The 26,225-nt window shown below is 39.5% G+C and overlaps 1 protein-coding gene across 1 annotated transcript in view; it reads left to right on the top strand.

The window, feature by feature from the left end:
* Positions 1-25,715, top strand: part of muc2 (mucin 2, oligomeric mucus/gel-forming) — a 68,971-nt gene extending 43,256 nt beyond the window's left edge. The window contains exons 39-66 of the mRNA XM_031901321.1: positions 55-213; positions 1,151-1,210; positions 1,301-1,417; positions 2,285-2,563; positions 3,587-3,745; positions 5,022-5,087; positions 7,079-7,819; positions 8,558-8,668; positions 9,808-9,861; positions 11,494-13,515; positions 14,273-14,655; positions 15,620-15,794; positions 15,982-16,229; positions 16,707-16,890; positions 17,460-17,655; positions 17,789-17,964; positions 18,100-18,169; positions 19,775-19,887; positions 20,747-20,778; positions 21,226-21,406; positions 21,708-21,812; positions 21,908-21,948; positions 22,561-22,671; positions 23,396-23,491; positions 23,597-23,725; positions 24,248-24,287; positions 24,574-24,697; positions 25,367-25,715. Coding sequence (XP_031757181.1) covers positions 55-213; positions 1,151-1,210; positions 1,301-1,417; positions 2,285-2,563; positions 3,587-3,745; positions 5,022-5,087; positions 7,079-7,819; positions 8,558-8,668; positions 9,808-9,861; positions 11,494-13,515; positions 14,273-14,655; positions 15,620-15,794; positions 15,982-16,229; positions 16,707-16,890; positions 17,460-17,655; positions 17,789-17,964; positions 18,100-18,169; positions 19,775-19,887; positions 20,747-20,778; positions 21,226-21,406; positions 21,708-21,812; positions 21,908-21,948; positions 22,561-22,671; positions 23,396-23,491; positions 23,597-23,725; positions 24,248-24,287; positions 24,574-24,697; positions 25,367-25,610 — 6,416 coding nt within the window. The 3' untranslated portion in view covers positions 25,611-25,715. The remainder of the gene's footprint in view (positions 1-54; positions 214-1,150; positions 1,211-1,300; positions 1,418-2,284; positions 2,564-3,586; positions 3,746-5,021; positions 5,088-7,078; positions 7,820-8,557; positions 8,669-9,807; positions 9,862-11,493; positions 13,516-14,272; positions 14,656-15,619; positions 15,795-15,981; positions 16,230-16,706; positions 16,891-17,459; positions 17,656-17,788; positions 17,965-18,099; positions 18,170-19,774; positions 19,888-20,746; positions 20,779-21,225; positions 21,407-21,707; positions 21,813-21,907; positions 21,949-22,560; positions 22,672-23,395; positions 23,492-23,596; positions 23,726-24,247; positions 24,288-24,573; positions 24,698-25,366) is intronic.
* The last annotated feature ends 510 nt before the right edge of the window (positions 25,716-26,225 follow it).

Below are 26,225 nucleotides of genomic sequence, written 5' to 3'. Positions count from 1 at the left end.
CCAGTTGATTTGACTGTTGGGGGTATGTTTTAATATTTTTTCACGTATTTACAGAAACAACTTCCGCCACACCTGGACCCACGACTACCAGTGTAAGCTCTACAACTACTGAGACCCTTACTACAACAGAATGTACAACAGAAGAAACAGAGGGACCAAGCTCCATAGCTACCCATACAACTACTCCAATAATAACAACACAAAGTACTACTTGTAAGTACATTTTACTATAGAGTAGGACACTGTGTAAGGGAGGCAAATTCAGGTGACTGCTGGATATCGTAGCAACGCGTATACCATCCAACCAGTAGGATGGCAATGAGGGGAGATTAGTCAGCAACGAAGAATTGTCGCAGGGCGACTAATCTCCCCATCTGTCACCTCCCTAAAGTTGGTGAGGTAACCTTGCCAGCAGTTTGAATGATTATTCTAACTCAACATCAGACAAATGAAGTTAGGACTAATTAAACATAAATACCCCAACCCTACCTAAAGGCTCATCCACTTAGTTGTGATATGGCCTGGGTGCCTTCATTTTAATTTCTATTTCAGTTGTTCTTTGGGATGCCCTAGGCCACCATAAAGGAGACAACACTAATTTATGCACAATACACATTTTAATTGTTTGCCCCACTTGTCTAACTTGTGGTCTTCTAGCTGCTGTATCTTAACTAGTCCTAGCCTCCCCAAGCAACTTTATTAGGGACCAACCATCCCATGTGGCTACGGCTGACTGTAGAATATAGTGCTGTTACTGTGGTTCCTGCCTTCTGAACCTATATAATTTGCAAGTGACTACTACTCTGGGAAGTAGTAGGGGAGCAATAGGGATGCAGTAGAGGGCTCCCTTGTGGTGTTGCAGTCTGTACCTTACAATGGATGATGATGCACTGACCAATGCCACAAGGCAGTAGGCTCCCTATATGGTCTGTAGGATGCCAGCAATTGTGCCTATGCCATTGGTGACTGGACCCTAATGTTTCTAGATTTGACTAACATATTTGTTTTCACTCCATTTTAATAAAAAAGCAACACAAATCTGGGCACGGTACAAGGATATATTAATGCTATTGAATTTTAGAACTAATTTTAGCTGAAATAAACTTACTGCTGTGCATTGAATTGCTTTTTTGTGTGCTTTTGTTTTTAGCACCGCCTGTCATAATTCATACATTCTCAACAACTATAGGAACTCCTCCTACTCAACAAGGTATAGTCAGGGGAAAACTAATGGAAAAAAGGGGCATTTACAAATATAGTTAACTTACACAGATCTTTTTTACTACAACCTCTAAAACAGTTAAAAGTACAACTTCTCCTGTACCTACAACAACCTCTGGAACAGAGACCTTTACAAGCACAACCACTACACCAACTACAACAGAGACGACAACAAAGGAAACAACCACCAATCCAAGTAAGAAATAGGTTTCATTTAATAATACAGTGTTACAGTGCAGTAATGTTACTTTCATTACTCAACCTAAAGTAAATTGATTAAAGCTACAGATAACTTTTAAAGGGTGGCTACGAATGATTCCCCAATATAAGCAATGTAACACTAGCAAGTTTATTATTTTTAAGCTATTATATTTCACCTCTGCTACTTATTTCATAGATGCAAGTAACTTCAATGTGCAGCTAATACCCTGCAATGTATATCAGTGTGGAAGTAAAGTAGCACAACTACAGAAAGAATCCAGGGCTCCAAATTTACAACCCTCAGATCAGCATAAAAAAAAAAATAAGGGCATCCTTTTTGGTATCATCACTGGATGAGAAGATAATTCCCTAAACTCCATGGAGTATACCCTTTAAAAACCTACTACCTACACTTATCACCTGACAAAGGGCATCTCAAGGAGGAATAGATTTTGGAGATAGATAGTGGAGGAATAGATATTGGATATGTGATGAATCAGAGGGGCTTTTAAAACCCCTTTTTATTGGAAAACCATAAAGCACAACAAAAAGGAATTGAATGATTCTGTTCTGTCTTCTACCTTAAGTTGGCCACACATGGACACGACCCACACGGTATCTAATTGATTGGCCTTGGGGCAAAACAGACAGATACAGCATGGCTGCCTGTTTATGTGTATGGCCACCTTTCTATTGTGAAGAAGAGCCCTACAGATACAGCTCCTTTTCACTTTCCACAGACCAATGGATATTTTCCATCACGGCCAATAATGCTTGATCCATCAGGATTACAGGACTGTCAGTCGGGCAGTGCGACTGGCAGATTGTTTTTGTTAAAAAGATGCATTTTGTTCCTTTACAGAAACAACCTCCTCCACACCTGGACCAACTACTACCAGTGTGAGCCCTACAACTATTGAGACCCTTACTACAACAGAGTGTACTACAGAAGAGACAGAGGAAAGCCCCACAACTACCCATACAACTACCCCCAGGCTCACTACAACTCCCCACACAATACCTACAAGTACACCACAGGGAACTACTACTCCTGTACCCACAACAACCTCTGGAACAGTGACCTTTACAAGCACAACCACTTCACCAACTACAACAGAGACAACAACAACCAGCACTTCAAGTAAGAAAGAGGTTTCATTTAATGTACTTTTTATGGTTACAGAGGGAAATTCAAGGGCAATAAAAACAAATAATTACTAATTAATACCCACCCAGCAAGGAAAATAATTTTCTGAATCCTATTCCTGCCTGTCATTTACATCAGGTATTAAGGATATGGATAAGTTTTATCTGTAGTAATAAGTCAAATCAACTGGACTTGCTGTTTCTTTCTTGAAGACATTTCACTAGTCTTCCCACTGGCTTTTCTGAACTGAGAAAGTCAGTTGGATGACTAGTGAAATGTCTACAAGAAAACCACAGCAAGTCCAATTGATTTGACCAAGCTCCACAACAAATGCCCGTACAACTACCCAATTATAAACATCACAAAGTTATACATCTGTAACTGTGATTGCTAGTAAGTGGATCTTCCAAGACTCATTTTACTATGGAGTAGGACTTTGTGTAACCTTGGTAAGGTTACCTTGTCTGTAGTTTGAATGCTTATTCTGACCAATTGAGCTAGGAATTTGGTCAGAATTGTTTTCCTTTTGATACCAAGGCCTCCATACCCTTTTTGTCCTTTGAACTTTAATTAAAAAATGACCCTAACGCTACCTTAGTTGTAATGGTGTGTATCTTCGGTTATACTTACCTTCCCACAAGTTGTACTTTGGGTAGACCTAGGCCACCAAAAAGTATGCAACACCAGCTTATGAAAAGTACACATTTTAATTGTTTGCCCCACCTTCACCCACTCATTTGTATGTGGCCAAATCTGTATACTGTACTGTAGGTACTGAATATTATGAAGAACCGTAAAGGATAAGATTACTGGAATATCTTAAACTACTATCTAACCTGTGACTATGAAGTCTAGCATTCTCAAACAGCTAGAGTGTAAGAGGGTCTTGTTAATCCTTTCTACATCATGCATCTGCAATCTCCTATCTGAAAATGCCCAGCATGGTTCTCTAAAGATGCTTTTATTAGTGCTACAAGGCCAGATGGAATATTTTACTTTATCTTCACATATTTACAGCAGCAACTTCCACCACACCTGAACCAACTACTACCATTGTAAGCCCTACAACTACTGAGACCCTTACTACAACAAAAGAAACAGAGGGACCAAGCTCCACAACTACCCATACAACTACATCAACATCACAAAGCACTACATCTGTAACTATTACTACTTGTAAGTGGATCTTGCAAGATACGTTTTACTTCTGATTGTCTGATACCCTAGCGTAGGGATGGCTCACAATACTATATATATTGTGACACTTGAACCTACAGGGGGATCTGGTTCAGTGTCTTAGGGCCTCTTCCCACAGTCTTTTAGGGTAAACATAGCAGTTACAGAGGTTGCTCTCTTACAGGCAAGTGCCAGCAGTTTATTTTGTTACAAAACTTCGGTAACAAACACAAAATAAGAAACAAGAAAATAAACCCTTGCACCAGAGCTCTGGCTAAACACAGTTGGCAGCCTAACTACAGTTGGGTGGCTTTTCCAACTCCAACTTAACAAAAGAAAATAAAATCAGAAATCATCAGTACCTTTCCCATGCAGCGCAGCTGCTGCTACCTGTGTAGTGGGGAAGAGACTCCCCCTCCCCACACTGGAGTCTCAGCTGCAGCAATCACCTTGCTGCTAAGGTCTGTACTAAAGGGCTGGGTTTTTGATTAATTATTCCATGTTCCAGGGTACCAACTATGCAAAACCCTGGGAGAAACATATCGTCCATCTACAACTAACCCAGCCATTTTATTACAATATATACAATATAGAAATGTCATTTAGCATAATATTTTAATAATCTGCCCTGTAGCATCATCTTATATTAGAAGGAAATCTCATTTTCTGCTTGATGATTTGCAATGCCCCCTTAGTTTAGCTTGTCAGTTGCCTAGACCAAAATGGATATGTGCAGTGCCACTAACACTAACAAGATCCAAGATGGGGAGCTCCTGTGACTATAAAGATACTGAACTGTAAGGCTGGTGCAGTAAATTCAGTATATGAAATATGGCTTCTCTAGTCATATTTGTTTAAAGGGTTCAGCTCTCCATTAATATCCATCTGCTGTCCTTCCTTTATTTGTGCATTTGTTTAATGTCAACTAGGCTTGAGTCCATGTAACAAGGGAATGAACTTGTTTCATTTTGCATAACTGCATACTACTATACTCTTTGTATTACTCTTGTTTTATTAGTTATTATATTTATGTACTTTCACATATCTCTGCATTCATTGCAACTGAGGGTAGGCAAAAGGGAGGCAAGTCAACTGGCTGGATTACCTAGGATTGTGCTAATATAACTTTAATTCACTTTAATACATCACTGAAACCAAAAACAATCATTTGAGTGTTTTTAACTGGAAGGGAACTGTGCTACCTTTCTGCATGATAAATACATTTACATGATATTTAGTCAATGTACACTGATCTTTTCTACAACTCCTAAAACAGGGCCCTCAACAACTACAACTACAAAAGAGACAACCAGCCCCACTTCTACCTCTACATTATCAACACGTACGTAAGAGTTTTTCATATGATACACTTTGTAGTATATTGCAGAGACTCTAAAGAGAACCTAAATGCCATTTATTTCGAAACATTACAAGATACCTACACTTAGGGGCACATTCATGAAATCACGAGTTCGAATCCCGAATGGGATAAATTTGGATTGGATACGATAATTTCTTAAGATCAAAAATATCATGAATATGCTTACAAAAAAATCGTATTAGTCACGATAATATTGTATTGGCAATCTGAAAGTCACAAAATTTTCGTACTGAACGATCGTAAAATGCAGGAAAACCTTTCCAACTTTGATCCTTCAGTGCATGATTTTGGAAGCCTCCCATAGGAATCAATGGCACTCTGCAGCTCCAACCTGGCCCAAGGAAAGTCTCCCATAGGGCTCAATGGCACTCTGCAGCTCCAACCCGGCCCAAGGAAAGTCTCCCATAGGGCTCAATGGCACTCTGCAGCTCCAACCTGGCCCAAGGAAAGTCTCCCATAGGGCTCAATGGCACTCTGCAGCTCCAACCTGGGCCAAGGAAAGTCTCCCATAGGGGTCAATGGCACTCTGCAGCTCCAACCCGGCCCAAGGAAAGTCTCCCATAGGGCTCAATGGCACTCTGCAGCTCCAACCCGGCCCAAGGAAAGTCTCCCATAGGGCTCAATGGCACTCTGCAGCTCCAACCTGGCCCAAGGAAAGCCTCCCATAGGGCTCAATGGCACTCTGCAGCTCCAACCCGGCCCAAGGAAAGTCTCCCATAGGGCTCAATGGCACTCTGCAGCTCCAACCTGGCCCAAGGAAAGTCTCCCATAGGGCTCAATGGCACTCTGCAGCTCCAACCTGGCCCAAGGAAACAATTCAATTCTGTCGCACAAATTTTGTTGCAAAGTACGACAAAGTCGCGCAAGGTACGAAAAAGTCGTCGAAAATACGCACGGAGCGTTCGAGGATTAATAAATGTCCCCCTAAATTTGTAGGATTTCATGCACAAGCAGAAGTACAAGAGAAAATCTCCAAAGAAAAACAAAATGGTGCATACAGTGACAATATTGCGAAGGTTCTTGCATTCAAACATGCACCATAGCTGCTTGCAGTGCGCACCATTGCTCAGCCTGCTCTAATGTGTTGCATGCATTTGAAGGGACGCAAGGGGACCTGTCGGTAATTACAGTAGTGATGCCATCACTGCTACAAAAAACATGACACGCGGCTTGCCTGTGACTTGCCAAAATGGTTGCTAATTTCTGTCTGTGAGGGTATATCAGGTGCACTCTAAGTATATCAGCTATTATGTAGGAATAATGGGGTAAAAAAAAAAACACTACTGTGGGAAAAAACAAGATGATTTGCATTCAAAAATTGGACTTTGCACTACATTCATTCATGACCCCTGTAGTGTTTATATGTCTATATATGTGGGCAACCAACTTCTACAATTAACTACTTTCTTTTCCAAACAGCTTGTTCCCCAATACCTGTATGTTGGTGGACAAAGTGGTTTGATATACAGTATCCTATCCTACATATGAACCAAACGGTGGCGAATATGAAGCGTATGATAACATCAGGCACAGGCAAAATCATGCACTGAAGGTTCAAAGTCAGAAAGGTTTTTGCGCTGTTTACGATTGTTCGGATATTAAAGTTGTGTAACTTTCAGATCGTACCACGGATATATTCGTCAAAGCACAACGCGACTTTTCGCAAAATTAACGCACATCAGAAATTTTCGTATATAATCCAAATTTTTCCTAAACACACTTTTTAATGTCCGAAATTCGTACTTTGATAAATGTGCCCCATGGTGTTTATATGTTGAAAAATGTTGCAAATTCTGCACAGTGAATGTGTAAGATAGAAAAACACACACGTACACTTAGAAAGTTGACCTCATAAATACTTATAACTGACATTATTAACTAATTTGCTCACATACTGCGATACTCAAACCCATTCTGTCAGTGAAATAACCAACTGCTTTCTTCCCAAACAGCTTGTGTATGCTGGTGGACAGAATGGTTTGATGAATCCTATCCTTCGTATGAACCAAGCGGTGGCGAATATGAAACATATGAAAACATACGAAATGCAGGAAAAGAAATATGTGAAAAACCAGAAAACATTTCCTGCAGAGCAGAGAAGTTCCCAGATACCCCACTGGACCAACTGGGCCAGAAAGTGACATGTGATGTATCTAATGGACTCACCTGCTACAACAAGGACCAGACAGGTTTCCTGCCTGTCTGTTACAATTATCAGATTAGTGTTTACTGCTGTAACCCACCTGGTTGCACATCTGCAACTACTCCTACCAGCACAACTACTCCCACCAGCACAACCTCTCCTACCAGCACAACTACTCCTACCAGCACAACTACTCCTACCAGCACAACAACCACAACAGAGACTCCCAGTACTACTACAACAACAACTACTACTATAACTACTGTTCCAACAAGCACAACCCTGGAAACTACTACTACTCCTTTCTCTACAACAACCTCAGGAACCATTTATACTGAAAGCACACCTGTGTCTACAACCACTGCACCTACTACTATACTTGAGACATCAACCAGCCTCACTACAACTCCCTCCACAATACGTACAACTACAACCCAGGAAACTACTACTTCTGTACCTACAACTACCTCTGGAACAGAGACCTTTACAAGCACAACCACATCACCTACTACAACAGAGACAACAACAGAGAAAACAACCACCACTTTAAGTAAGTAAGACAATGTTTATGGTTGCAGAGGGATTGCAAGGGGATTCAGCAAAATAAAATCAGATCATGAATTCATTGTTTTTTTAGAATGGGCTTCCCTAAAACGTTCCCAATTTGTAACAATATGCTCTGCAAAGCAGAATACACAACCTTAATTTCATATTTAAAGGGTTGTTTACCTTTAAATTAACTTTTAGTATGATGTAGACATTAATATACTGATACAATTTGCAATTGGTATTTGTTGTTTATTTTTTGTGTTTTTTTTAGTTATTTAGCTTTCTATGTAGCAGCTCTCCAGTTTGATTTTTCAGCAGCATTCTGGTTGCTAGGGTCTTATTTACCCTAGCAACCTGACAGTGATTTGAATGTGAGACTGGAATAGGAGATGGATTTAATAGGAAGATACAGTAAGTTAGAAAAAGTAAGAATAATAATAAAATTGTAGCTACCTGACTACAGCTTGTACCATGCCTTAATGGGGCAATATATAGGGCTTGTGTGGAACATACTTTTTTCCTATTGTTTTCATCACAAAAAAAATCTATGTTTTTGTTATTTATTGAGCTACACAGGGAAATTGAAGCTTCTTCATGTTTGGTCGCTGCATAATGGACTCCTGTTTCCCTGTACATTAGTAATCTAATTGTCTTCCTCACAAGCACCAAACGTACAGTAGCTTTAATTTCCCTGTTTGCCCTGTTCAAGAAATAACACCAAATGTTCACAAATTTACAGCAACAACTTCCACCCCATCTGGACCTACTACTACCAGTGTAAGCCATACAACTACTGAGAGCCTTACTACAACAGAATGTACAACAGAAGAAACAGAGGAAACAACTCCTGGTATGTGGATCTTTCCACGTCTTACCTTATTCAGCATTAGCACCTGGCTAAGGGAGATTTATTTATGAAATATAAATATATATATATTGTTTTCGCATTAATACCAAGGTCTCCACACTCTTATTTCCCTTAGGGACCTCATCTAAAAAATGACACTAACCCTAAGAGCTCTTCCACTTGTGATGGTGTTTTATTACCATACTCCTCAGTTTTACGTTAGGTAGTCCTAGGTCACCTTAATGGATGCAAAACCAAGTTACACAAAAAAACACATTTAAAAGGTTTCCCCCACCTCTGCCTTCTTATTTGTATGTCCCCAAATCTCTTTAGGTATATTATGAAGACCCGCAATGGATAAAACCACTGGGGAATCTTTAGTTACTATCTAAACTGTGGTCTACTAGCTGCTGTTTCTACTAGAACTCCTTGAATTCCCAAACTGCTGTACTGGCAGAGGCCAGTACTCGTAAAAACCCCTTGGTACTGAATGGTTCTCCTACATTATGGAGTGGCAAAATCTGATAGGCTACAAAGGAGTTGGGCTAGAAATATGTTAGATTGAAGCCTAAGTAGTAAGTGACACATGAGAATCCATCAGATGCACAAACTAGGCAGGCAGGCAGTAGAGGGCTTCCTTGCACGCCGCACTCTATGCTGGTATTATAATGCACACAATACAACAATAATCAGTCACACCCCCTGTTCTGTTTGGATACGAATTTTGGTGGTGGTAGATGGCAATGTCCCATAGTAGTTAAAAGAAGAAATAGAGACTGAACAGCACTTGAGCTAGTGGTGCCTGCCCCATTTGTTGTCCCCATTACACTACTAGGTCAACGTTGCAGGGTGGTTACCTTCTTAACAAAGAGTGGGTGAACCTCCCCAAAATATTGATCTGGTTGTGTAGTCTCTATCTGTTAACCTGACCTGGCTCATTTCCAAGTTTGGAGCAAGGTAAGCAAATTGCAAAAACACTGGTTCAAAGCATCTCTATTTTACTTCTTGACCCCCTGAGACACAATCCTTTACAGTGTTAGAATGGAGCACATAGAGAATTATTTTAACTGAAGTAAAGCAGTTTTCCTAAGCATTACTCACTGCTATTTACTGATGTGAAACCCATTCATTTTGTTTTTTAGTAATTGGTACATTTTCTACAACTCCAGCAACTCCACCTACAGAACCACAACAAGGTAAGGTCAGGGGGAAACTGATTGAATTAAATGGTCATTGATAAATACATTTGCTGAAATTTCAGCAGTAGTTGGGGCTGATTCCATTAAACTTGAAGAAAACATAAACATTTCTGCTTTCACAGAAAAAAAAAAAATCACTTTTTTGTTTTTATAATCCACAACTGTTTTATCTGCAGCCATGTTTGCATGTTATTTATAAAACAACTGCTCTGATTCATTGCTTTTTGATTATTAAATCTGTTTTTATCAATGTCTATGTTTTCACCCTTAAAATTGTTATTTTTAAGTGTGAAAAATCATGAGCTGTTTTGACACTTGCCTTTTTTCAGTATCATTAACCTCATCTATAAAACCCATAATATGTTAGTAATGGTTGTGTGTGTATTGAAAAATTCGGAGATTTGGCATTTATCTAGAATCTACAACACTTAAAGACCTATTTAGTGATGTGCTGATCAACAAAATTCAACCCAAAACCCAACTCTTACCTGCCCTCTCCCAACCCATGCCCGTCCCGTCCCGCTGCTCTGTGGCTATTTATATACCAGTGCCCGGCCCGCCCATCTCTGTTGTCAAGGAGGGGGCGAGGCAAAGCAGACGTGCAAATATAAATAGCCGCTCCTGTAGACGGAAGTGGGGCACAGTTTAATCTCGGGAGGAAAGGGCGAAGGGAAGACCTTGGGCTGATACCACCTACGAACCAAGGAACTTAAGTGCGTTTCGGCCCGAACCCGCCCCACCCGTGGGTATTTTTAAATTTACTTCTCCTTTATTGGTCTAATGGTGCTATAAAGAGGTGACTGTAAAAGAAAAGTTTTATTTCCCTTCCCCTAGCTTCCATGAAGCTGCTACTTTGTTTCACAGACCACTGGCCACAAACTCCTGTATCACATTTTTATAATCCTCCTAATCTGTTATAATCCTCTGTCAGACAAAACCCCCCTAAATTGATTAAGGTGTGCTACACAATGGACAAACCGGCTGGTTGTAGCCCCAGGTGCAAGCTGAACCCTCAGCCAGGGTAAAACAATATCCAGGATAAAATGAAAAAACAGCAGCACTCCGGAAATGTTGTAGAAAAAAGTGACTTTACTCAAGTGCACACAGCTGTGTGCACTTGAGTAAAGTCACTTTTTTCTACAACATTTCCGGAGTGCTGCTGTTTTTTCATTTTATCCTACAAAACCCCCCTAAATTACCACACCATAGAGGCCCATTTGGTATAATCTGATGTCATTTTGAGTGTGGTCAGTAAAATGGGCCATAAATCAAGTTCCTAATAGTAGAAACCACTCAATAGGTTTCTCATAGACTGCACAAAGAAATACCCTAAAATACACCAGCATAGAATTTTCCAGGTTGTAAGCACAATTCTCATGGACACAATGTGAGCATAGTGGCACATTAATAATTTGAAGAGAGTTACATAAAGGGAGCTAAATCCATTGAACTGCCTTATAATTATAGAACTGATACAAAGCAAATTTAAAGACATTAAACCAAACTGAACTGAGTGTAGATATTTATTGCTAAATATTGTTGTTATAACTGTGAGTTAAGTGATGATGTAGCTCACCGGGCGTGTCACTGTACTGATTCTGCACTTCCTCTCTTATTCATTTTATGCAGTCTCTACAACAGAGGGATCTACAACAGCTTCTACTACTACATCCAAAACAACAACTACTTCTACAAGAGAAACTACAACTTCTACAAGAGAAACTACAACTATTTCTTCTACAACCACACCATACACACCCTCTGAAACAACAACAACCATTTCTCCTACAACAACCACAACATACACACCCACTGAAACAACAACAACAACCATTTCTCCTACAACCACAACATACACACCCACTGAAACAACAACAACAACCATTTCTCCTACAACCACAACATACACACCCACTGAAACAACAACAACTACAACATACACACCCACTGAAACAACAACAACTACAACATACACACCCACTGAAACAACAACAACCATTTCTCCTACAACCACAACATACACACCCACTGAAACAACAACCACAACATACACACCCACTGAAACAACAACAACAACCATTTCTCCTACAACTACAACATACACACCCACTGAAACAACAACAACCACTTCTCCTACAACCACAACATACACACCCACTGAAACAACAACAACCACTTCTCCTACAACAACAACTATTTCTCCTACAACCACAACATACACACCCACTGAAACAACAACAACCACTTCTCCTACAACAACCACACCATACACACCCTCTGAAACAACAACAACCATTTCTCCTACAACAACCACAACATACACACCCACTGAAACATCAACAACCACTTCTCCTACAACAACCACACCATACACACCCTCTGAAACAACAACAACCATTTCTCCTACAACAACCACAACATACACACCCACTGAAACATCAACAACCACTTCTCCTACAACCACAACATACACACCCACTGAAACAACAACAACAACCATTTCTCCTACAACCACAACATACACACCCACTGAAACAACAACAACAACTACAACATACACACCCACTGAAACAACAACAACTACAACATACACACCCACTGAAACAACAACAACTACAACATACACACCCACTGAAACAACAACAACCATTTCTCCTACAACCACAACATACACACCCACTGAAACAACAACCACAACATACACACCCACTGAAACAACAACAACAACCATTTCTCCTACAACTACAACATACACACCCACTGAAACAACAACAACCACTTCTCCTACAACCACAACATACACACCCACTGAAACAACAACAACCACTTCTCCTACAACAACAACTATTTCTCCTACAACCACAACATACACACCCACTGAAACAACAACAACCACTTCTCCTACAACCACAACATACACACCCACTGACACAACAACAACGACAACAACCACAACATACACACCTACTGAAACAACAACAACCATTTCTCCTACAACAACAACCACTTCTCCTACAACCACAACATACACACCCACTGAAACAACAACAACCACCTCTCCTACAACCACAACATACACACCCACTGAAACAACAACAACCACAACATACACACCTACTGAAACAACAACAACCATTTCTTCTACAACCACAACATACACCCCCACTGAAACAACAACAACCACTTCTCCTACAACAACAACAACAACAATGTCTCCTACAACCACAACATACACACCCACTGAAACAACAACAACCGCTTCTCCTACAACAACAATTTCTCCTACAACCACAACATACACACCCACTGAAACAACAACAACCACTTCTCCTACAACAACAACAACAATTTCTCCTACAACCACAACATACACACCCACTGAAACAACAACAACAACCACTTCTCCTACAACCACACCATACACACCCTCTGAAACAACAACAACCGCTTCTCCTACAACCACAACATACACACCCACTGAAACAACAACAACCATTTCTCCTACTACAACAACCACCACTATTTCTCCTACAACCACAACATACACACCCACTGAAACAACAACCTTTTCTACAGAGAGTACAACCACTCCTGCTATTTCTAGCTCCACACCATGTTTATGTTTGTATTCTGACACAACGTATCATCCAGGTAATAAAATGCATGTCATTCCATGGTTGCAATTTTTAAAGTGCTGTAGTTGTAGAAGTTGTATTGCAGACATTCCTAATATGCATCTAATGTAAAAAGTGAGATAACTGCATTTATATCAATGAACAGAGGTGACCTCTTATGAGAACCGTATGTGACTTCTGTGCTTTTCCTTGGAATAGGCCATACTACCTCTGAAACATAAATTGACATAAACTCCCACCCTCTGACAGAAGTTGCCAGACTATGGGGTTGTCCCCTCTGAGGCCTTGAACAGTGGCTAGAGATTTTTGGAACAAATATGGCTGAATTATATATACACTGGTATTTTTGTATCTCTGCAAACTTCTTATAAGTTTGAGAGTGCCCTAATAAAATGTTGAACCCCAATAGATCCATAAGCAAAAAAGTCTAAATGACCCCTGCCTTAAGGGATGTTTAAGCAGACGAAAAGGGTAATCGCTAATTGGCCAAAATGGAAAAACACACCACTCTCAGCACGTATATGTTATAGTGAAGCACTTGTTCAGATATCCAAAGGTTAAACTTTATGTGGCCGATTACAACTACTGTATTATATGTTTTATTTGTAGTTATTTTGCAAATTATCTGATGGTTACAGTATTTTAATTGAATAACTTTTTAAAAGCTTCAGTATATAAAGTGTTAATATACAACATCTATGAAGTGTCTGTAGTTTGTCCATTACAAGACTGTAAGTTGCAAAGGCTTACAAATAATTTTATTTGTATAATAGGTGAAGAAATAACTAGTGGCGTTGCCAATGGAACCTGGTGCTACAAGGTGATCTGTAGTAAAGAGTGTGAGGTACAGATAGAACATTGGTTCTGTGGATCCTCTACTACAGAAATACCCATCACAACTACAGAATTAAGTACATCTACTACATCACAGCCTACAACTCAAGAAACAACTACTCCTACAACCACCATAGTTACTACAACCTCAGAAACAATATCAACATCACAATCCACAACTCCAAAAAGTACAACAGTTATTTCAACTACAACATCACCACCCTCATCAACCACAAAATCAAGCACAACAACAACAAAATCGACGACAAAATCAATAGCATCCACAACACCACTTGGATGTCCATTTGATCCTTACCGTGAGGTTTGTACATTATTCTTTTCCAAAACTGTATCCATAAAAAAACCCAATACTGCTGATGTGGGAATGAGAATTTTTGCCTGTATTTGGTTTATTATATGTTATTGAGCTTTCAGTTTTTAGATGCTGAGCCTTTGTAAAAAGAAATTCATTGGTCTGTAATACTACTACATGAAAAACATAGTGCCATTGTCTGGGTAATAAGATATGGTACACCATAGAGCTTGAAGAACATTTTAAGAAGACATAGGGGGTCATTTTCAAAGCTAGTGCAGTGTCTAAATTATAATCTTGGCTGCAAATAGCCATATTTTTTATTACCTGTAATGATCTCCAATGTGAATTGGGCGCAAGCTGAGGGTTACATCACTTCTTGAACACCCATTGCAAATGCCATTTGCAATCGACTCAATGGGCGCAAGCACACCTATTGATGTAACCCACTGGAGCTACCGCCAGGTCAAGGATGGTGATAGATCCAGGATTCAACAAAGAAGCATGGAATACACACCTAAAAATGTACCAACCTTCCTTAATTGTTTTTCCTGGAGCTCCTAGACCCAACAGCTTCCAGAATTTCTGTGAAAGTCATTCAGCACACTAATAGTATAGAAACTTAGGGCAACACAGATCAGGAAGGTGCCACATTTATTTCAGAAAAAGGAAAGTGCATCACATCACATCCTCGGGTGCAAAAAAAGTAGGTAGATCCAGGAATCCTTAGATTCAGTTGCACTCCATTCAGCATGAACACATTGGCAACCATGTGGAAGCACAGATGAAGGTTTGGGCACAAGCGTCAATACTTACTCTACATTTTATCCATTTTAAAGCACCCGCGTTTATGGGTGTGTTTTAAATGATCCCTACTGTTAAAAAGGCTCAGCAGAGACCAATAATTATTATCCAGCTTCTTCCCTGTCCTTGTTAAGAAACCTCTCAGTAACTGTATACCTTAAATCCGCAGCACAATGAAACCTGGATGCTGTGTAACTGCACCATGGCCAGATGCTTGGAAAACAATGTTGTAGAAATTATTGAGTTAAAGTGTGAACCTCCACCTATGATTACTTGTGCCAGTGGACGCCCACCAGTTGCTGTGCCTGATGAAGACCTCTGCTGCTGGCACTGGGAGTGTGATTGTGAGTATATATTGCTAATATTCAATTATAGCCCCATGGAAGTGTCGATTTTTTTTTTATCAGTTTAGCCAAATACTTTCTGAAAAGGAAGGTATTGTCCTACCCCTTTATTCTGTTAAATTCACTTGTATGGTAACACAAAGTCTACTTTTTTGCACACATTTAAACAACCTGGTGTTTGTTTCAGGTGTGTGTTCTGGCTGGGGAGACCCTCATTATCTCACATTTGATGGATCGTATTACAGTTACCAAGGGAACTGCACTTATGTCTTAGTTGAAGAAATTGAAAAGAAAGTTGATAACTTTGGTGTATACATTGATAACTACTACTGTGGCGCCTTCGACCGCGTTTCATGTCCACGTAATATCATTGTGCGTCATGAAACCCAAGAAATCCAGATTTTGGCTAAAACATTGGCACCTTTATCTATACAGGTATGATTTTATCATATGTATGTTTCTATAAAATACACAGACAACATTAAATGTATGGAGTTATCCTCTGAGCAATGTATTTTCACTCTTTATACATCCATGTAAGCCTCCGTCTATTGGACTTCACAAAAGCTAATAATCAACTTTCCCTTTGTTCCTGTGAGTTCTATCCATATACTAAGTACTATAAAATGGGTACAGAAATATAAGGAAACCACATAGCCAAGAAGAAGGAAGACAACAATGTGCATACAGCTTGGTACTTTATGAAACACATATCAATACTTACAATTGCTGATTTCTCTCATATATTAAATTAACTTTGATTCCATTGTCTTTAGAAAGTATCCCAAGAGACACCCAGCTTTATATATTATTTTTTAGTGCTTACCTTTGTGTGTATGTGCTGTACCATGCTACATATCCTTTAGTAAATATATGTGCATGATCTTATGTAACACTGGCTAATAATTCCAGGTCCTGGTTAATGGGGAAGTTGTCGGGGTTCCATATAAAAAATATGGTGTAAAGATTTACACATCTGGTATCAATTATGTGGTGGAAATACCTGAACTGAAGGCCAATATCACCTTTAATGGAATGGCATTTTCAGTTAAGCTGCCCTACAATCTCTTCGGGGGCAACACCCAAGGACAATGCGGTGAGTAGGCACGAGTATATAACCATAGGCCCAACAGGCACAGGCAGCATTGTTAAGATAGACATCAGAAATTACTGTTAATATTTAACAATTGTGTTGCATCAACAGTCTTTATTAATATATATCTGGCAAGGATCATGACTTAGGGTAGGCCTAAAATGGGAGACATTTGTGGTTTTACAAGACTTGACATATTTTGATTTTCCAAAAAGCTGGGGGAAAGGGCATCTGTAATGGCTTAGGGGAGAAGTGGCTGTATATACACCCTTGTCATAAGACTGGCAATAGCTTAGTCTTTTCAGAGTTACATTATAAAGTACTTAAGGTGGCCATACATTGTACATCCCTTTAGGGTATCTAACCATCAGGCTGATTGGCTTAGCAGGCATTTACCGTAGAGTTGGCTGTACCATGTATTCCCGACAGCGTGAATGTTTGGAATTGTAACTCTACTTTCTACAATTGTTACAATTTTCAGTTTAAGTAGAGGAGAATAATAGAATCTCTTCTTTATTTACTGTAAATCCATTTTAAATTCTGTTCTTGTATTCATTGAAATGTATTATTAGGCACCTGCACCAACAACAGAGCTGATGACTGCATGATGCGCAATCACACCACCACGTCTAATTGTGAAGCCATGGCTGACACATGGATTGTGCATGACCCAAGGAAACCCGAATGCATTAGCAAGCCTCTACCACCAACAACTACTCCTTCACCTTCCTGCAAACCTTCTCCTCTGTGTGAACTTATGAAGAGCCAGTAAGCAATGGGCTCAAGGGCTGGGATTAGTTAAAGATATAATAGAAATATTTTTTTGTTGGGGGCCAGTTTTGTTGGCTTGCTAGTTGAAGCTTTTAAAGTTCTAATTGATCATTATGTGACTTTCTTAAAGGGCATTCAAGGCGTGTCACAGTATAGTAAATCATGAAGACTTCTACCAGGCTTGCATTTTTGACAGCTGCCACGTACCCCATTCTAACATGGAATGTACCAGCCTGCAGCACTACGCACTGCTCTGCGGAGATCAGGGAATATGTGTTGATTGGAGAAGCCAAGCTCCAGCCTGTGGTAGGTTGCCTGTTAAATTTGGTCTTCATATAGTTAATAATAAGCAATTTAGAACAAACTACATGTGATATTGTAGACTGGATTTATAAAGCATTTCACCTGTGTTAATACATTTGCAATTCCTTCCCATCATAGCCATTTCCTGCCCAGCAAATAAGGTCTATAACGCATGTGCTCCAGCAGTACCTCAAACCTGCCAAACCACGTAAGTTATCATGGTTGCTCTGTTCCTTCAACCAAGTACTATTAATGTAGGAAAGAAATATCCTTTCAATGATCACAAACAGTAAACTCTAAATCATAGATCCACAACTAGAGATGTAGCGAACTGTTCGCCGGCGAACTATTTCGCGGGAACATCGGGTGTTCGCAAGTTCGCAAGTTTGCGAACTTTTTGCGTATGTTCGCAATTTGGGTTCGCGTGGCGTTTTTCCGCTGCGTTTTTTCTCGGCCTAAAAACGCCACACATGGCGTTTTTCAAACGCTGCGTATTTCCGCTAGGTCTGCCAGCTGCCTTTGCATTTTTACGCAACGCTGTGTCAACAAAGTATTTTTCAGATAAATTTTTGCCCTTGATCCCCCTCCTGCATGTCACTGTCCAGGTTGTGGCACCCTTTAAACAACTTTAAAATCAGTTTTCTGCCCAGAAATGGCTTTTCTAGGTTTTAAAGTTCGCCTTCCCATTGAAGTCTATGGGGTTCGCAAAGTTCGTGAATATTCACACTTTTTTTTTGAGGTTCGCTACATCCCTATCCACAACCAGTGGTTCATGAGCAACATGTTGCTCACCAGCCCCTTTGATGAAGCTCCCAGTAGTCTCAAAGCAGGTTTTACGGTTTTACCCCAAGCAGAGCTTCCTGCAGGGCTCCCCAAGACTTTTTATACCTGAATGTAGCACAAGTAAAAAAAGGCTGGGGTTTCCTGCTCTAAATCAATATAACTGGATGTAGGTACATAAGGTTCATTGATCTACAATACATGTAGTCATGGGGGTATATATTAACACTGGAGACAAACATCACCACTGATGTTGCCTATAGCAACCAATCAGATCTTTGCTTTTGTTTTCTGGCATGACAGTTCAAATGTAATTGCTAATTGCCAATTGGCAATTGTCTCCAATGCTAATAAATACGCCCCTACTAATTGTAGGAGTGTCTATGCACCTCATTTCATGTGCTTGAATAAATATAGATGGTTTCCCAAATACACATTGTAACACATTGTTGTCCTGCCATGCCCATTAATCTTGCCAGTTGAGGTAGTGTGTACTAGAACATATTAGTGGGTCCTATTTATCTGCTTTTATTTACCCATTTTTTATATTGTTTTCATACAATTCTACAACTTTTGATATATCGGAAAGTAAATAAGATTTTCTACTGATATTAAAGCCAAGGGTTTTTAAATATTATAAGGTAATTGAACAGTTGCTTAGAATTGGCCCTTCTACAACATACTAAAAGTTAATATAAAGGTAAACCACCCTTTTAACATGGACTAACATGGAAAGTGGCTACAGTTGTGGGCAGCTTCTCCATATCTCGCCTGCTGTCACTGGACAAACCAAAAAACAAAAAAATCAGAAGGTCTGGGCTAGTGGTAAATGGGTGAGATCAGAAACAGGCAAATGTACACCATACTGGGGCATTAGAGGAAAAAACCAAATTAACCCATACTCCGCAGTATCATTTCTCATATTGAAAACATGGCAATAAATATATATATATATATATATAGAGAGAGAGAGAGAGAGAGAGATGTTATTTTTGTAGATTGTAAAAACAATCTTTGTGCCATTGATCTTTAGCCCAGAAGAGCAAACACAGATGAAAGAGGACAAGCGCTTAGTGGAAGGCTGTTTCTGCCCCCATGGCACCATGCCATTCAGCACTGACAAGGATGTCTGCGTAGCGAGCTGCGGTAAGATGGGCTAAAATAAATAGAAAAGCTAGACTTTTTTAAGGGGAAACCTTTAATACATTAAGGACTTAGCAAACTGTGATTACATTTACATCTATACGTACATAGAGTATGCAATTTCTGTTAATTAGACTGGGGATCAAATTCCCAAACAAACCTATACGATGTTTGCTTTTAACAGGTGCTACCTGCTGATTGGATGTTGTAGGTTATTGCTCCTGGTCAAACTTACCTCCACATGTAATCAAGGGCACAAAGTTTTCCTAGGTGCAGTAAACTATAGCAACCAATAAGATGTTTGTTTTTAAACAGGTGACCAGTATATGCTTCCTGCTGATTGGTTGATATAGGTTATAAGCCCTATAAGCAAACTTTGTACTTATTACCCCTTATGTGTTTTTTATTACATAACCCCATTACTGTCCTTTTGTGCATAGACTCACTTTTTCATTGTATATGAACATAAATATATAAAAACAGACTCAATAACAACATTTAGAGCCTATATATACTTTTATACTGTATGAGGTTTAGATAGGGTTAGACACAGAGTTGCATTTAATCTATCAATACAGTTAAATCATACTTGTTGAGTTCCCTCCTGTATTAAGGAGCTATAGGTTAGTGAGACTAATACCCACTATAAAGGGTAAGTAGCCCATGGAAGGCCTGAAATACTGCTCTGTACATTTTTTTCAGCTTCATTATAACAGTAAGGGTGATTTTAAAATGTTTAAATAGTTTAGTGTTCCATCCTGAAGCTAATTTGTACTTCAGTGGCCATCAAGGGATGGGTACCTGTAAATGCAAATAAATTGTTAAAGCATTGATTACAGTATTGCCTTTTATCTTGCTGCAGGTTGTGTTGGACCAGACAACATTCCAAGAAAGGTGTGTATCGATCTACACACCACAGTGTGGCCCAGACTAGGATTCAAAATAGGCCCTGGCATTTCCAATACACAGAGGCCCAAACATCCCCCACCAGCCCAATAAATAGTCACTAGCCATCTAGGGCCAATAGGCTGATGGAATGGCACAACCTATCCCCATAACCTTGCAACTATGAGCCAACCAGATGCAAGATGTTAAATGACCATGTACCATATTGGAACAGACCTATCTACTAGTCATCATGCCTATTTCGTCACAAATAAACCTTTCACAATTACATGTTACAAATTCACCCCAGCAAGTTGAAATCTGAAATTGTTTTGAATTTGTAGTTGAGGCCCATTATTGAGACCCACAGAGCTGAAGTGGATAATTAGGGTAATCCATCATACAAGTGAATAGTAGAAATATTGAGCTGGTGAATGTTTTTTATTTTCCCTACAGTATGGAGAAATCTTTCAGTTGGACTGCCAGGACTGCGTCTGTAGAGAGGGTGGAAGTGGCATCTTTTGCCAGGCGCACACCTGCAAGCACACTAAGAATATAAGGACATGTGATCTGGAAGGATTTGTGGCTGTGATCCAGCCTAGCGCTACAGACAAGTGCTGCAATGATACCATATGCCGTAAGTGAAGTCCGTTACATGGCAGGCCCAGACTTGGAATTATAATAGGCCCTGACATTTCAAGTACACAGAGGCCCAAACAGCCCCCACCAGCCCAATAAATAGTGACTGTCTATGGCATCTTACAGCAGCCCCTCTGGCATTTGCCAGAATCTGGGCCTAAGCCAAACCATTCCTGCCTCTACTCTCTATCATTCCTCTCTGTCTCCCCTTAGCACTACATTTATTAAGATCTTCCCCCCATTGTTCAAGATGTTATTGAACAAAATCTTTAAATGACAAATGTTGTTTTCATTTGTAGGATGTGATACCAGCCGTTGCTCAAATGCTTCGCCCAACTGTAGCATTGGGTATGAAATGGTGGGGAGCATTCCTGAGGGGCACTGCTGCCCTACTTACCAGTGTGGTGAGTTATGGCTTTTTTTGCAAACATTTCAGAGCTTGGTGTATTGCACAGTATTTGGAGATTCACAATCCACCTTCTGTTGTCATCTTTTGCAGTCCCTAAACAAGTCTGTGTGCATGGCAATGCTGAATACCGGGTAAGTATTAAAGTTCAGAAGAAGTTGTATATGGATGTGTCTTCCCTGCAGTGTTCAAATCCCTGTTCAGGACTCCCAGTGCATTTAAGAAAGAGGGAGCAGAAGATAAAGAAATGTAGAGTGAGGTAGGGGTAGATAATAGAGAGAAAGAGGCAAAGAGACTCCAGACATGGCTCTATTTTTCAGATATATTGCAAGGGAGCAATAGCCTGTGCTCCATCTCTGAAGGGTTCTAGATTGTGTATATTTTCAGTATTCTTTGGAATGGGCAAAGGTTCTCAATCCTATCCACTATGCCCAGTGCCAGTGTGCCAGGGTGCATTTTTGGTGCCAACAAAGCTTATTGTGCACTATATGTTCTTATTGGAATGCAAAGTGATTATAGAGGAGTAAACTGGTGATGTGCCACTGTAACTGTGTAAAAGTAGGATGTACCTGCCTCTATAGACATGTAGGTAACCGGTATCATAGAAACAATGTGACCTTTCACTTTAGTCCCTCTTGTGTCCTTTATGCCTCAGTTTTGTATGTTTTCATTGAGATTTATGGGAATATTTTGATTCTAGTCATTAAATTATATTACTGGTTAAAATACCTTTTCTTCTCTTCTAGCCTGGATCTCCTGTTCTTTCAGACAAGTGCCAGACATGTGTGTGTGGGAACAGCAGTACCGGATTGGAGATACAATGCCAGCGTGTTCCCTGCAACAAACAATGCCCACCTGTAAGCACCACATATTCTTTCATTTCTGATTTAATGTGACATTGGTACTTATTTTATAGTAATCTCATATGTATATGACAGTAAGGAGGCCTTTACATTAGCAATTGTATGGCTGTAATATAGTATAACAATACATTGACAGTAAGAGGGCAGATTTTTCAAAATGTGAGATTAGAGCTCACCACAGAAAAACTGACCTACTTTCTATTCATTCCTATGGGATTTTTAGAAGGCTATTTATCAAATGGTGAATTCTAACTTTCACCCATTGATATACATTCCTAAAAATTTCACATTCTCCCATTTTCATGGGTTATAGGGCAAGAAAATAATGCTATGGCAGGTAACACACATTGCACCCTTGACTCTCAAAAGGAAAAATTAAGATCACTTCAATAACTTAGCCGAAATAATAATAATGAATAATAATATAGTATTTTATGACTATAAAAGCAATAGCTACTCCCAAGAAAAGTGCAAAATTGTACCATACTACTCATAAACACATGGGTGTATAGCACAATAGGTGCACCTTGTTATGATCAAGTTATAAAAGCAGTAACCCAGTTATTCAGTCTCTACACAATCCTAGGTATGGCAAATTCATGTATTGTGGTTTATATGCTTATATGACTCCACAGATGGGTACTAAAGGACAGTTTTGCCTTGACTTTATTATGTGTGTTGAGATATGCGGTTAATGATTCATTGTCTGTGTCAATAGGGCTTCACACTGAGGCAGAGCATCAACGACTGCTGTGGAGTCTGTGAACAGACCCACTGTGTCTTGAATTATGATGGAGCCTACCAACTTCTGAATGTAAGTGCCTACCTGGGCAGTATTGTATGTATAAAGGGTACATTTTAAAGGAAGGCCTTAAAATATTTAGGGGGGCAGTATCTTAATCTTTCTCTTATGTTCTAGCCTGGGGACACCCTGCCGGCCCAGAATAATAACTGCACAGTATACAGCTGCACAAAGATTAAGAATCAGTTTATCAGCTCCGTCTCAAACATCTCTTGCCCCCAATTTTTTGAGGACGACTGTGAACCGGTGAGTAACTGGGAAGGACATCTCAGCAGGTCACCTTGAGAATTCAGCCACTCGACCTTAATTTGGGATATGTGCTGTGTAATGTGGTGTCTTGTAACTTCTGCACATTTGTCACACACATGGGAACTTGAGGTTCATACAAGGTTGAAAGTACAACTGGGACACTGCTTCCTTCCTCTCTCCTCGTATGAGCCACAGCTGCTCATCTCAAATCTACCACTAACCATTACAGTGAGCTCCACAAATCTAACCTACAACTCTCTAATAATAATAATAACTAATTGCTCTCCTTGGTACCTCTCTGAGTTATCAGGCCTCAGGCTCCCTGGTATCATTCAACTGTTCTTATTAGCCAATAAAGAATTAGTACCCTGCTCTCCCCTTTATATAGCCTCTTCTAGAAACTTCCCTACTTCATTTACCTGAAATAAATGCTATTCCTGCATATATTAGATTTGAAAATGTCAAATGCATATTTATCTAACTATATAAGCTAATTTATGTTATTTTTCCTATTCACAGGGAACTATTCAGCTCTTACCCAATGGCTGCTGCAAAATATGTAAGCATAACACTAAATTGTTCATACTGAGTGCCAACACATTCACTCTTGCTTTGTTATAATCAAATATAGCAATAACCTGGGCCTGTTGCTAGGAAATTTTTCAGGGTATTAAAGCATAGATTAGACTTGTTGCTGCAGACAGTATAATAAAGAGTGGGTCTTCATAATGTACCAATAAATGATGGTGGCAACATGAATAATTAAAGAAAAACACTTACACTTCTCTCTCCATGATATAAATAATTCTAATAATACTAATCCCCTACTGTTCCTATTCCTCCAGGTATTCAAAAGACCAAAGAATGCAAGATCCAGCAATTCTATGACTATTTGTCATACAATAACTGCATATCTCTCCAGCCTATCCAAATATCTCGCTGCGAAGGAACCTGTGATACATTTTCCATGTAAGAATCCCACAGAATATATAAATATATTTCATATATTTATTTAAACATGAATACAATAATTAATGAAACTGAAAATGTAGTTGTGCTTGGCCTCACCTTTCTTTCAACTTCCTTTATCCCCTTCTATAGTTTTCCTGTTGTGTTATAATCCTCTAACAAATGGCAAAGAGGTGACATGGCATAGCTACAATAATGGCAGAGATAGAAATTATTAGTGTTGGGTATGGAATGGTGGTAATGTAAACCACATCTGGACTGACAATCTATGAATTCTAGCAAATGCCAGAGGGGCTGCTGTAAGGATCCATAGACAGTCATTTATTGGGCTGGTGGGGGTAAAGGGAAATTATTTTTATATAGCGCTTTTCTACAATGGGACTCAAAGTGCTTTTTACAGCAAACAAGGCAGCCATTATAGGCTCACTAAGTGTGCTGGGACACCAAGGGATTAAGTGACTTGTCCAGGGTCACAAGGAGTTGCTATGGGGAAATCAAACCCAAATAGAAGATCAAACATCAAAGGCTAGAGTTGTCTAGGCCAACTCCTCCATTGTTCCATACAAATACTGCATTTCTAGCCCAATAAGCACAATACTGTCTCTGTCTAATAGCATTGTATATATATAAACTAATAACTGATGTTAACTGAATAATCCCTTCTTTCAGGTACTCAGCCAGCGCAGGGGCCATATCACATAAGTGCACTTGCTGCCAAGAGGTGCTGACCAGCCAGAAGACAGTGAACCTCCGGTGTACCAACGGGGCTGTTATCGCCCATCAGTACCTCGATGTAGAACAGTGTAACTGTGTAAACACCAACTGCGGTCCTGCCCAGTCTCAGGACTCGGAACTTAATGTCCGTTCTCGCAGGGCTTTGAGGAAAAGGAGACAGCTCCATGGTGGGGATTAGCCAATGCCGCAGTCTTATTTAAACCAAAAAAATTACTTTTTAACATAATAAGGGATATCTTGTTTATTTTCTTCTTTAAAATAAAGCCCTTTTCTCTTATTCATATTTGTGCATTGATATGAATCTTTGGTTGTATTTCTTCTTACTTACTATGTGAATACAAAAACAAAATAAAGATAAATCTAGCAGGCTTAGTACTATGGGTGCAGAAACTGTCATGGGACCCTCTGATAGTTATTCTGATACCAGCAAAAAAGGTCAATTAATCACAATAAATGCCCACACCCTCTCCATAGACATGAATGTGTTTATTAAATACACTTAACATCTAACATAGTGGCTAACTAGCCTACTTAATAATGAATATCCCTTTGATAAAAACCCCACAGTTCTTTATATCCGCCTAAAGTACACAAATTCATATACATAATACATATACAGGTATAGGACCCGTTATCCAGAATGCTTGGGACCAAGGGTATTCCGGATAAGGGGTCTTTCCGTAATTTGGATCTTCATACCTTAAGTCTACTAAAAAACCAATAAAACATTAATTATATCCAACAGGATTGTTTTGCATCCAATAAAGATTATTTACATCTTAGTTGGGATCAA

Source organism: Xenopus tropicalis, chromosome 4 (assembly GCF_000004195.4).
Source record: "Xenopus tropicalis strain Nigerian chromosome 4, UCB_Xtro_10.0, whole genome shotgun sequence".
In the NCBI taxonomy this organism is placed as follows: domain Eukaryota; kingdom Metazoa; phylum Chordata; class Amphibia; order Anura; family Pipidae; genus Xenopus; species Xenopus tropicalis.
This window is presented reverse-complemented; position numbering and strand designations above follow the sequence as displayed.